Source organism: Pteropus alecto, unplaced genomic scaffold (assembly GCF_000325575.1).
Source record: "Pteropus alecto unplaced genomic scaffold, ASM32557v1 scaffold837, whole genome shotgun sequence".
In the NCBI taxonomy this organism is placed as follows: domain Eukaryota; kingdom Metazoa; phylum Chordata; class Mammalia; order Chiroptera; family Pteropodidae; genus Pteropus; species Pteropus alecto.
In genome coordinates this window covers 54,666-67,830 of record NW_006440160.1, presented here as the reverse complement: position 1 = coordinate 67,830, position 13,165 = coordinate 54,666, and the positions used below count along the sequence as shown (strand labels likewise).

The 13,165-nt window shown below is 37.4% G+C and overlaps 2 protein-coding genes across 2 annotated transcripts; both read right to left on the bottom strand.

Annotated features, from left to right (window-relative positions):
- Window positions 1-1,284: 1,284 nt before the first annotated feature.
- LOC102883582 (olfactory receptor 7D2-like) lies at window positions 1,285-4,836 on the bottom strand. Its single transcript, XM_025050520.1, has 4 exons — window positions 4,470-4,836; window positions 4,013-4,184; window positions 2,352-2,466; window positions 1,285-1,293 (listed from the first exon to the last, which is right to left on the bottom strand). The coding sequence occupies exons 1-4, from the start codon at window positions 4,834-4,836 to the stop codon at window positions 1,285-1,287; spliced, it is 663 nt and encodes a 220-aa protein (XP_024906288.1).
- A 4,453-nt stretch (window positions 4,837-9,289) lies between these two features.
- LOC107195274 (olfactory receptor-like protein OLF4) lies at window positions 9,290-12,002 on the bottom strand. The gene is made up of 3 exons (XM_015593448.1): window positions 11,095-12,002; window positions 10,503-10,512; window positions 9,290-9,358 (listed from the first exon to the last, which is right to left on the bottom strand). The coding sequence occupies exons 1-3, from the start codon at window positions 12,000-12,002 to the stop codon at window positions 9,290-9,292; spliced, it is 987 nt and encodes a 328-aa protein (XP_015448934.1).
- Window positions 12,003-13,165: the final 1,163 nt, after the last annotated feature.

Here is a 13,165-nt window from a genome sequence, read left to right as displayed (position 1 = left end):
TATGATTTCACATTCATGTGAAATCTAAAGAACAAAATAAACAGCAACAACAACAAAACAGAAACAAACTCATAGATACAGAGAATATTTTGAGGGTTATCAGGTGGGAGGGAGATAGGGGGAGGTTGATGAAAAAGAGGGAAGGGATTAAGAAGTACAAAATTGTAGTTACAAAATAGTCATGGAGATATAAAATATAGCATAAGGAATATAGTCAATAATACTGTAATAACTATGTATGGTGTCAGATAGGTACTAGATTCACTGGGATTGTTGCTTCATGAGTTATATAGATGTCTAATCACTATGTTGTACACCTGAAACTAATATAATATTATATGCCAACTATAATTGAAAAATAAAAAATAAGTTTAAAAATGCAGAATATACTCCCATTAATACTCAGGTGGAGAAATACTCCACTGAACACCATTAACAACCAAGGTGACAAGGCAACTCAGAGGGAAAGTAAAAAATCTCCAGGAAATAAGCTCAAAGATATAGAAATATGAGATTTAAATGACAGAGAATTCAAGGTTGCACTTCTAAAAAACTCAGTGAGATGCAAGAAAATTCCAACAGTTAAAGAACCAAATAGAACTTCTGGAGATGAAGAACTCATTAAAAGAGATGAAGAATGAAATAGCAAGTTTAGAAAATAGAGCTGACCAAATAGAGAAGAGAATTAGTGATACTGAAGACAGAAATCTAGAAATGGTGCAGAAGGAATAAGAGAGAGGATTGAGAGTAAAAAAAATGAAAGAATGCTACAAGAACTATCTGATACCATCAGAAAAAGCAACATAAGAATAATGGGTATACCAGAAGGAGAAGAGAGGTAGAAGGGAACAGAGAACATATTCAAACAAATTGTCAACGAGAAATTCCCAAACCTATGGAAAAAACTGGATCTTTGAATCCAAGAAGCAAACAGAACACTTAAATACCTCAACCCCAAAAGGCCTTCTCCAAGACACATTATGTTAAAATTTTCAAAAATTAATGACAAAGAAAGAATTCATGACATCCTGGGAAAAGAAGACGGTAACTATAAAAGAAAACTCATTAGATTATTATTGAACTTCTCAGCACAAACCTTATAAGCAAGGAGGGAGTGGAACTAAATATTCAAACTATTGAAAGAAAGAAATTACTAGCCAAGAATAATATATCCAGCAAAGCTCTCCTTTAGATATGAAAGAGAAATAAAGACCTTTCCAGACATACAAAAGCTGAGGGAATTTTCTACTAGAAGGCTTGAGTTACAGTAAATAGTGAAAGGGGTCATTCCACCTGAAACAAAAGTAAGATAACTAACAGGCGGACAGAAGCAGGAAAGTGTAACCCTTATTAAGAACAGAGTATTATAAGCTTAAATGTTACATAATGATTAAAGGTTAAAGAAGGCTAAAAAAAAAAAACACTTAAAGAGAGAAGACAACATCTACTGCAACTTAGAAATGAACATATAATTAGGGATAATTTGAGACAATAAAAACAGAAAAGGGGAGGGAGTAAAGATCAGAATCTGCAAATGGAAATGGAGACAAGGCACACACAGAAGAAAAAGGACTGGTCAGAGAAGAAATAAAAAGAGAGATCAAGAGATACGTAGAAACAAACGAGAATGAAAGTACAACATATCAAAACTTTTGGGACACAGCAAAAGTGGTAACAAGAGGAAAGTTCATATCATTACCAAAAGTTTTATCTTAAGAATCAAGAACAATTCCAAATACACAATCTGAGATTACATTTTTAAAAACTAGAAAATGAAGAACGAAAGAAGTCCAAAGTCAGCAGAAGGAAGGAGCAGAAGTAAATGAAATTGAGAAAAAAGTAGACAAAAGAAAAAAGAAATGCAACAAACAGCTGGTTCTTGGAGAAGATTAATAACATTGACAAACTCCTGGCTAGACTCACTAAGGCAAAGAGAAAGGACATAAACAAAATTGGAAATGGAAGAGAAGTTCTGACAGATATTACTGAAATACAAAGGATCGTACAAGAATACCATAAAAAATTATACGACACCAAATTTAATAGCCTAGAAGAAATGGACAAATTCTTAGAAAGATATAACCTTCCTAGACTGAATTATGAAGAACTGGAAAATCTAATTATACCTATCAACAGTATGGAAATTGAAACGATCATAAAAAACCTACCAAAAAGTAAAAGTCCAGGACCAGATGGCTTCAACAGTGAATTCTACCAAATATTCAAAGATTTAATACCTATTCTTCTCAAACTTTTCCAAAAAATTGAAAAAGAGGCAATACTTCCTAACTAATTTTATGAGGCTCCTTGCATGGACACTGCAGAGGTATATAAGCTGTAATAAATCTAACCAAGGGGAGCTTGTACATGGTGTTGTTAACCCCCACGCGCTCCGACAGCCAATAAATTCTCCTTTCTCTAACAAAGTTGTCTGAGCGTCCAATTTTCTCCGTCAGGTGTCGCTTCCTGCAACAATATTATAAATATAAAAGTTCTTCCTGTAAGGTTCTCGCGATTACATAGAGCGCGAGTAATTCCATAAGCCCTAGCTCCTCTCGTAGACCCTCCTGAGCAATTTCATTTGCTTAAAGTTCAGGTCAGTCTTTATCACCAGCTATACGACATGGCTACTAGATGAGCACCCAGACCACCCAACCAAGAAAGGTCCCCTTTCGAAAGCCCTGGGTAACCTAGATACTTGACTACATGAGTTACCCTGCTTTTCTCTTCTCACACTCTAGTTACACTTGTTTTAAATTTGCTAATAAAATGCAAATACACAAAACCTTAGTCACTCTGCCATTGGAGCCCTCTATCCATTCTCTCTCTCTCTCTCTCTCTCTCTTTCTCTCTCTCCCTCTCTCTCTCTCACCCACTCAAACCTTCCTGTGTGGTCTTGGGTGTGCTGTGTGCCCTCCAGTAAAATTGAACTAACCAAAAGTGAATTTGTACCCACCCAAGTGCACAGCAAATCAATGAGAATTGACACAGAGTTTTTGCATTGAAAAAATATTGGCCATTTTATTGAAAACAGAGCCACCAAGAGGAGCGGGAAAGCCAGTGCTCAAAAGCCCGAACTCCTTGATGGCTTACAGATAAGAGGTTAATATAGATCAAAGATGATGAGGAATCATGAGTAAGGGGTTTGGAGTCGTGGGTCTCACTGATTGGTCCTTAATTAAGTAAGTGGCTAATTTTCATCTACTAATTATCTACTTCCATCCTGGTGTTGCCTTGTCTGGTTTCAGGGAGATTCTGGTGGGGTGCTTGTTGGCTTTGTGGGCTGAAAACATCTTAGCAACGCTGGTCAGTAGGTTATCCTGGTGTTCAGGAGTGGGAGTTCTATGACTTGTGCTCTTACTCATCGCATGCTATTAGTATCTCCATGACTTGGGTATTTGTGCTTCCAGTAGTCTAACTGGTCAGTCCTTGGCTGAACACTTTCTATAATGGTTAACAGGGAGCCATGTGACTTCCTGCCAGTGGCTGTTAGTGTAAACTAACTTACAAACATATTTTGTATTAGAGATATTTTTCTGGGTGTCTTAATTCTCTGGCTTTACCAGAATCTGTGAGTAATAAACCTGGTGTTTTCATAATTCCCTGATGCTATTACGAATATAATAAGGACCACAAGTGCTGATCCAGCTACAATGTTGACTCTGGTCTGAGTAACAAGCAGTAGGGGCCCAAGCCAGTGCCCGAGGCCTTCCTCACCTATAGCATCACTATCAACAGGCTAAGACTTAAAGGGAACAATGATGAAGTCTACATTATCAGGAGTAGAAGTTAAGGTACTGATTAAATAGAATGAGAGATACCAAAGTGAAAACTGAGATTTCAGATTTTCCTGAAATAACGTGCTCATCATCCTGGCCATCAGCTCAGACCTCCACCTCCACACACCCATGTACTTCTTCCTCTGCAACCTGTCCTTGGTGGACATCTGTTTTACCTCCACCACCATCCCAAAGATGCTGGTGAACATCCAAACTCAGAGCAAAGTCATTACCTATGAAGGCTGCAACACACAACTGTACTTTTTCCTATTCTTTGGATGAAGGGGTTCAGCATGGGTGTCACCACAGTGTACATCACTGAGGCTACTGCACTTGACTGTGAACTGTGGGTAGCAGCAGAGCTGAGGTACACTCCTAGGCTTGTACTATAAAATAAGGAGACAACTGAGAGGTGAGACACACAGGTAGAAAATGCTTTTTACTTTCCCTGAGCTGATGACATTCCATGTATGGAGGACACTATCTTAGAGTAAGAGTAAAAGATACCAGCCAGGGGACAACTACCCAGCAGCACAGTTTCAAAATACAACACCATGTTATTAAGAAAGGTGTCAGAACAGGCAAATTTAATCATCTGATTTAGTTCACAGGTAAAATGGGGGATTTCCAAGCCTGCACAGAAGGATAGACTCAACTCCATTATGCTTTCTAACAAGGAAACCAGAGCACTCACGATCCAGGACACAAAAACTAAAAGTCCACAGAGCCGGGGGTTCATGATGACCATGTAGTGCAAGGGGTGACAGATGGCCACAAAGTGGTCATAGGCCATCAAGGTTAGGAGGAAGTCATTGAATGCTCCAAAGAATAGGAAAAAGTACAGTTGTGTGTTGCAGCCTTCATAGGTAATGACTTTGCTCTGTGTCTGGATGTTCACCAGCATCTTTGGGATGGTGGTGGAGGTAAAACAGATGTCCACCAAGGACAGGTTGCAGAGGAAGAAGTACATGGGGGTGTGGAGGTCCGTGTGGAGGTGGGAGTCTGAGCTGACGGCCAGGATGATGAGCACGTTTCCAAGCACAGTGATCAGGTACATGGAGAGGAAGAGCTCAAATATGCAGGGCTGCAGTTCTGGTTCTTCTGAAAGTCCCAGAAGAAGAAATTCTGAAACTCTTGTAAGATTGTCTGGCTCCATGTGGTGGAGGCGACTTATAAGAAAGAGGAAAACAACATGAGTAATTTTTATACAAACTCACAGTACTCACATAGTTTTAATACTAGAGTTTATATTTTGCAGTTAAGAAATTAATTTCAATATTTTTATATGAATCTAGTTCCCTCTTGGAGTCTTGTGCCATTTCCTATTAGGAATTTTTGTCCCATTCTGCTTTTTCTTCAGAGGGTTCATGTATTTTACATTGTTAATGAGAAATTCTTTATGCATTTCCAAAATATTGTTTGCTAGCCATGTTTGGGCATTGTCTAGGCTGTGAGTCAATGATGAAGAAAGAATGTGGAAGAAAATGATAAAAACATATAACATTTTAGATAGTGACAGATAGTGTGAAGAAAAGGAAAGCCACTCTGAAGGAGAAAGTGATTAGGGCGTTCTATTTCTTACAGGTACTTAGATAAGACCTGAAAACAAGATGACATTTGAACAGAGACTTAAAGAAAGAAAAGGACAGAGATGCAAAGTTATGTGGGCAAATGTGTACCCCGTAGATAATGGTCAGCACAAAGGCCCTGGGGTGGAGCAGAAGGGGTTAGTGATGTGCTCAAAATTAATGATGTATCTGTTGGATCTTGATTATATTTTCAGGCTAAAATTAACAGAGTATCTGTTGGATCTTGATTATATTTTCAGGCTGCTCCTAGGCAGTGGTCCTCATCCTGAAATGATTTTGCCCCTTGGGTATCTGGCAATTTCTGAAGGGATACTGCTAAATACTGACAATCCATAGGAAAGTACCCCAGTAATTATTATTCTTTCCCAAATATCAATGGTAAAAGTTGAGAGAACCTAGTATAGAGCAGCAATTCTTTAACTTCAATGTGTATGTGAGTCACCCTTTCTAACAAGGAAACCAGAGCACTCATGATCCAGGACACCATAACCAAAAGTCCACAGAGCCAGGGGTTTATAATGCCTGTGTAGTGCAGGGTGCGACAGATGGATTCTAGTTCAAATGCAGTCTTTATAGGCCCAGAGACTCTGAGAATCAATCTCCCAGGTGGTGTTAAGCTGTAGGTCCTGGTCTGTGGACCACTCTCTGACTCTCTTAGAGTCAGATGTAGGTAGTTTTAGGTTTTCTGAACCAGATACCGTCTCTGAATGTAATTTTAAAAAAATAATGTATTTACTCATTCCAGAGGTTGTGATAAATTCTGTGTTTATTTCTTTCACGTAAGGGACCTTGAGTGACACATAAGCTTTTGAAATAGAATTCATAGGGGGGCAGATTAAAAACCTCCAAGACGTCCACAGCCTAAGCCCCAGAGCCTTTGAATACGGTATTTTTATAGCAGGGAGGATTAGGGGAGCAGATGAAATAGGGTTGCTAATCAGATGAATTTAAGGTAGAAGATGAGTCAGGATCATCTAGGTGGGACTAAGGCACCTCTAGAAGCAGAAGAGACAAGGTGAAAATGCTACATTGCTGACTTTGGAGATTGAAGAGGGTCCATGAGACAGAGAATGCAAGTGGCCAGAATGCAAACTAGAACTGGAAAGAAAACAGATTTTACTCTGAGTTGTTAGAAGGAACCCACCCCTGCAGACATCTTGCTATTAGCCATGAGAAGCATTCAAGCTTCTGACACTCAGAAATATGAGTGCATACATTTGTTTTAAACAAGTAGTGTGGAAATATTTTACAGCAGCAATAGAATCTAATACAGATATTTATTCAATAAAATTTGCTGAGGGAACTGAGTTGAAGCCTCTCCATTCATTCATTAGCATCTTTTGAATAAGGGAATATTACATTGAAAACCCATATGAAGGAGAAAATAAACTTTAAATTGAGTTGAAGATATTCTACCCCATTAGCTGGTACAGTGAAGTCATCACTGGATATATGGAACATGGTCTGACTACAATGCTTTTGATGCATTAAATTTAAGATATAACCTGTGACCTTAATTTCTCCTTCTCTGAATTGCAAAATCATTGGTTTCTCTGCACCCTCTATTCTTTGCCTAGCATTTGGTCAGTCCTCCATTCATATTCCTCAAGTCCATGACAGAATTTCTCATTCAAGATATGGAATAATGATCACTGGAGGGAAAGGCGAAGTATGAGACAGGAATTCCTACTGTTTCAATAGAGAAAGTAAATGGTTAACAAACCCAAAATATATGCACCCTCATCAGTAATGAAATAATTCAAAGCGAAACTCTTTGGTACTCCTCTTTACTTATTAAATAACTTTTTTCATTTGAATACTGAGCATAAGAGAAGATACTGTAATGGATGTATCATGAACTGCTGTTGCAAGGTAATATCTATCTCCACTGGTCTGGATCTTTTCAATGAATACAAGACATGCTCAAATACAACCCATCTTAGAAATTTAATGCAAACACTCTCACTTCACTGCACCATCTTCCACACCTAGCACTCTATTTCCTACTCCCCGACCAACAAAACTCAAATAATTATCATTTTATTGCAATCATTTTATGCATCTCACTCATTCTAGTGTCTGACTTCATGTTTTCACCCAACTGGACCCTCATTCCTATGACATAATCATCAACTATAATTCCTGTACTGCATACACATGCTTGATAAAATAATAAATAAATTAATGATAAATTACTTAACCAAAAATATAACACAGTGATCACTTATCTCTGGGCTGAGCTGATTGTGCTCTCATGTGACTTGGGTAAGAGTTCTCAGGTTCCATTCTCTCTGATGCTCTCCTGAACTGCTGGGCTCTCAGACTCACCTGGATGGGGTCTCTGAGAGGGAGGACTCTGTCTGGAAGTCTGAATTCCTCCCTGGATAATTTGTGATGGAGACTGAAGCTCTGTCTCCAGACAAGAGAGCAGAAGGGAGTGAAGCATCAGTTCTGAGCCAGCTTAGGAGTCAAAAGCAACAACCATGTCCTGTCCACCAACACTGTACAAGCTGAAGGACTGCGCAGAGGAAGTATTACCACTCTCTATCTGCACATCAGCCACCTCCCTCCTGTTATTCCAACCTCTAAGCACATGATTTCTCTCTGGGCCTCTGGAATAACAGAAAGGAAATTTTTCCTAATGATTCTCTGACCCAAGAGACCAGGTTAGAAGTCAAATGAATTTAGTTTTTACGACTTTGTGTCCTTGATCTCCCTGAACTCTAAACTTCCACCACCTTATTTCAACCCTGACTTCATGTTTTCTCCACAGTCTGAGAATAAAAAATCTGTCAAGACTAGGTCCCATGGATCTGTAAAGCACTGATTTGTGATGAGACTCAGCCTTGATGTCTCCAGAGAATTGCTATTTCCTTTTTAACAAGAGGAAAGCGGGGTTCCTCTTGATATGCAATCCTGGGCACCACACTCTGGCTTCCTGATTCATTTGTCAAAATAATGATAAATTTTGTACTTATATCACAAAGTAAAAGCTGTCATTCAGGGCCTCATTATAAGGTATTTGTTAATTATGAGAGATACATTTCAATATTTTTATGCCATGTAATCTGAATTTAACATCCTATAGACTTGGTCTGATTTAAGTTTTTTAAAAGGTCTGTTTTTATGAGGTAGTACTATTGCAAACTCAATTCCTTTTTGCAGAAATGGGGCTTGAAGGAGTTTATTGATCTACCTGAAGTTACAAACTGAGTGAGGGATGGTTCTTGATTAGGATCTGTCAGGATGCTTCCAGTTTTCAAACTCTGGGTCAGTGATTTCCAACCAGAGATGCTGTTTCCCCTGGGATATTTGACAATGTCTAGGGAGGCTGTGAAACACTTACAACACCCAACACAAGTAATTATGTCTAACTGAGAAGGTGAGAAAAACTTAGTCTGGACCAGCACTTCTTCTAATTCAGTGTTCATACGAGTCACCCAGGATTCTACTTCAAATGCAGATCATGTTAGTCTAGAGATTCTGAGAATCGAACAATCTCCCAGGTGATGTTGATGCTGCAGGTCCTGGTCTGAGGACCATTCTTTGAGTAGCAAGGCTGTAGTTCTGTGTTTAGAGTCAGGTGCAGATAGTTTTATGTCTTCTGAACCAAAAATCATTTTTGGATGTTACTTTGAACAAATAAGGTGTTCACTCATTCCAGAGGCTATTATGAATTCATTGTTCAATTATTTTATATAAGGATGTATGAATAACATCATATGATATAATTCTAAAAAATACCTGTTTGATTCTTCTGTATAAGGGCCCTTGGGTGACATTATATAATATTTCTGAAAAAATTTTATATTAAGAAGCATAAGAGCTTCCAAAAGACATTCACATTGTAATTCCCAGAAACTTTTAATACATTATTTTTCACCACAAGGTAGGATTAAAGTAGCAGATGAGATAGTTTGGCTAGTCAAATGCCTTTATGATAACATTGGACGTGATTATGCGGGTGAGACTAATGTCATCACCATCATCCTAGAATGTGGAACAGGAAGGAAGAATAGTTGGAATCAGAGGAAGACAGTAAGATTCAACACAGCAGGCTTTGAAGATGGAGAAAGGGCCATGAGCCAAGGAATGCTTGTGGCCATGAAAAGCTGGAATAGGAGGGGAAACAGATTCTCTCTTGGAGCCTCCAGAAGGAACTAATCTTGTAGAAAACTAAATTTTAGTCCAAGGTCTCATCAGGCTTCTTACCTCCAGAACTATAGGTGAATAAATATATATATTTTTAAATCCTAGTGTGGTGATTAGTTATAGCAACAATAGAAATGTTAGACAGACATTTATCCAATAATTTATTTTTGAGGAAACTACTTTAAACATCTTGGTTCATTCATTTTTCTTTTTTTGGGTTAAAACATTTTGTGTTGAAACTCATATCAAGTAGAAGAAAAAAATTAAAAGTCAAATTGGGCATTTCCCCATTACCTTGTACAGAGAATTCCCCATTGCATAAATGTAAATGTGGTTCTGAATTTGAGGACTTTAAACAGTATAAGAAAATAATTCATTATTAAAATTAGAGAAAACCAATTCATTTTAAATCTTTGTGTCTACATTTCTGCATTTTAAAATTTTTATGTCAATTTAACCTATCATTGTATTCATTTTTATCCACTCCAACATTGTCTAAAATTTCTTTTCAACATAAAAAAATGGGATCATTTAGTATGTATATATGCATATATGCAAGTTAGTATGTTTACTAAAAATATATAAATACACAAATATATAAACTACTAACTCATGAAAGAGCTTTTGGACTAAAAAAATAGTTTTACAGAATTCATTTCTTGTGTACGTCATGCATCAGAATTATTATTATCCCATATTGCCATAAGAAATATGAGGCTAAAGGAGATGCAATTTTTCACAGTTATATAACAATGCAATTAAAGCTTTCGTACACTTCCTTGAATTATGTATTAATATACCCATGCAATATGTACTCTTAATTCTGTAAGGTCATTTTAATTCAGTAAATTTAAATTTTTAAATATGTACAAGAAGGGCATCAAATATTTGGTGATGAAAGGAAATTTAACTTGGGTGGGAACACACAATAAATATACATATGATGTATTATTGAATGATACACTTGAAAATATTTGATTTTATTAACCAATGTCATTTCAATAATTTTGAAAAAGAAAAAAAAAGTGCAGCAAAAATAATCTAATGACATGGCTCAAGGTAGGATGTAGAGCACAGGTAGCTGAATCACACTTTAATGGAGGAGGGAGAAATATTATTTGGTAGAAAGCAAAGTGCTTTATATGGATATAAAAACAGTGACATTAATTTATGGCAAATTACTTTTGGTAAACTCATTTTTTTTGTAAACTAGAAGATTATACTACATATATAAATAAACTGTCATAAATTGGTTCAAGACAGGGGTGCATTACAGCCTTACACAACATCATGGATAAGCTGGAGAAACACAATGTAGACTCCTAGCTGATGCGGACCCATGAGTATCTCAGCAGAGAGCAGAACAACTCCCATCATATAACCCCATTTGAAATAAATCATTCGATTTAGGATAGTTTGTTATACAGCATTAGTTAACTGATAAAATATAAGGCAAACAAAACTGAAGCTAATTATAATAATCTGCTGTTTTATAATTTTTGGCATATGTTCTGATATTCAACAATAGCATTCATGATTATTCTGTTATTTTTATTCCTGCCATCCCAAAGAATTTTTTTAGAGACACCTGTATGTCTTTGTTCCTCAGACTGTAGATGAAGGGGTTCAGCATGGGTGTCACCACAGTGTACATCACTGAGGCTACTGCACTTGACTGTGAGCTGTGGGTAGCAGCAGAGCTGAGGTACACTCCTAGACCTGTACAATAAAATAAGGAGACAACTGATAAGTGAGATGCACAGGTAGAAAATGCTTTATACTTCCCCTGAGCTGATGACATTCCACGTATGCAAGAAATGATCTTAGAGTAAGAGTAAAGGATACCAATGAGGGGACCAACACCCATCAGCCCAACTCCAGAATACATCACCATGTTATTAAGAAAAGCATCAGAACAGGCAAGTTTAATCATCTGATTGAGTTCACAGAAAAAGTGGGGGATTTCCAAATCTGTACAGAAGGATAGCCTCAACACCATTAAGCTTTGTAACAAAGAATATAGGACGCTCATGATCCAGCACACCAGAAGCAGCAGTCCACAGAGCTGGGGGTTCATGATGACTGTGTAGTGCAGGGGGTGACAGATGGCCACAAAGCGGTCATAGGCCATCAAGGTTAGGAGGAAGTCATCGAATGCTCCAAAGAATAGGAAAAAGTACAGTTGTGTGATGCAGCCTTCATAGGTAATGACTTTGCTCTGAGTTTGGATGTTCACCAGCATCTTTGGGATGGTGGTGGAGGTAAAACAGATGTCCACCAAGGACAGGTTTGAGAGGAAGAAGTACATGGGTGTGTAGAGGTGGGAGTCTGAGCTGACGGCCAGGATGATGAGCACGTTTCCAAGCACAGTGATCAGGTACATGGAGAGGAAAAGCCCAAATATGAGGGGCTGCAGTTTTGGTTCCTCTGAAAGGCCCAGAAAAAGAAATTCTGAAATTCGTGTATCATTTCCTGGTTCCATGTGGTGGAGGCAATGACTAAAATGAAACAAAACAAAACAAAACAAAACTGATCAATTTTTACAATGGATGTTACTACAGTGTTGAAATTCTACAATTTCTATTTTGTTCTCTCTATAGATACACATACATATTATATGTATGTATGCGTATATAATTTTGTAGAAATCTGATCCCTTTTAAAAAAGTCTTGTGATAGCTCTGATTACCAATTCTAGTCCCATTCTCAGCATTTTCCCCTATAAATCATGTATTTTACAAGTTTCATGAGAAATTCTGTATTATATTTGAGTACTATATACTGAGTCCTAACCATTTTCTCATCAAGGAGTGTAGGGTCCTGAGAAACAGATTTCCTATAATTCAGTGATGGGGAAAAAATATAAAAAAATTAAAATATCATGCTGTTGTGATCACTGTAGCCTTGTAATATAGTTTGATGTCAGGTAGTGTGATACTTCCAACTTAGTTTGTCTTTCTCAAGATTACTGTGGCTATTTGTGGTCTTTTATGTTTCTAAATAAATTTTAGGATTATTTGTCCTAGCTCTCTGAAAAATGCCAATGGTATTTTGATAGGGATTGCATTGAATCTATAGATTGCTTTGGGTAGTATGACCATTTTAATTATGTTGATTCTTCCTACCTATGGGCACAGTGTATGCTTCCATTTATTTGTATCTTCTTCAATTTCTTTTTTCAGTGACTCTTAGTTTTCTGAGAACATTTAAGGAACAAAAAGAACAGATTAATCAAAAACAGACTCACAAATATAGAGGACAATTTAGTGATGAACAGAGTAGAGGGGAGGTTGTGGGCTGAGAGAATGGGGTGAAGTATTAAAGAAGTACAAATTAGTAGTTGATAGATGGTCATGGGGATGGGGAGCACAGTCTAGGAAATGCAGTTAGCAGTAATATATTGGCTAGGTGGAAAACCAGAGGAGAGAAGGAGAAATTAGGGGGATCGTTTTATAAACTATATAAATGCCTAACCAATGTACTGTATACTTGAAACTAATAAAAAATGAAATATCATATATGATGTCCATCTGTAGAGGTGCTTTGAAGAAAAAGAAAGTAGGTATAAAAGAGACTGGGTGTGTTGTTATTTGTGCTAGAATTGAGAAAGACATGCAAACAAGGTACCATTTGAACAGAGATCTC

Excerpts from the sequence above, each read along its gene's own strand:
- LOC102883582 (XM_025050520.1), bottom strand. The coding sequence starts at position 4,836 with ATGTACCTGATCACTGTGCTTGGAAACGTGCTCATCATCCTGGCCGTC. Across the intron at positions 4,185-4,469 it reads TTTTGTGTCCTGGATCGTGA|TTGTCTCCTTATTTTATAGT; the intron begins GTGCTCTGGTTT and ends CTCACCTCTCAG. Across the intron at positions 2,467-4,012 it reads GTGTGTTGCAGCCTTCATAG|GAAGCGACACCTGACGGAGA; the intron begins GTAATGACTTTG and ends ATATTGTTGCAG.
- LOC107195274 (XM_015593448.1), bottom strand. The coding sequence starts at position 12,002 with ATGGAACCAGGAAATGATACACGAATTTCAGAATTTCTTTTTCTGGGC.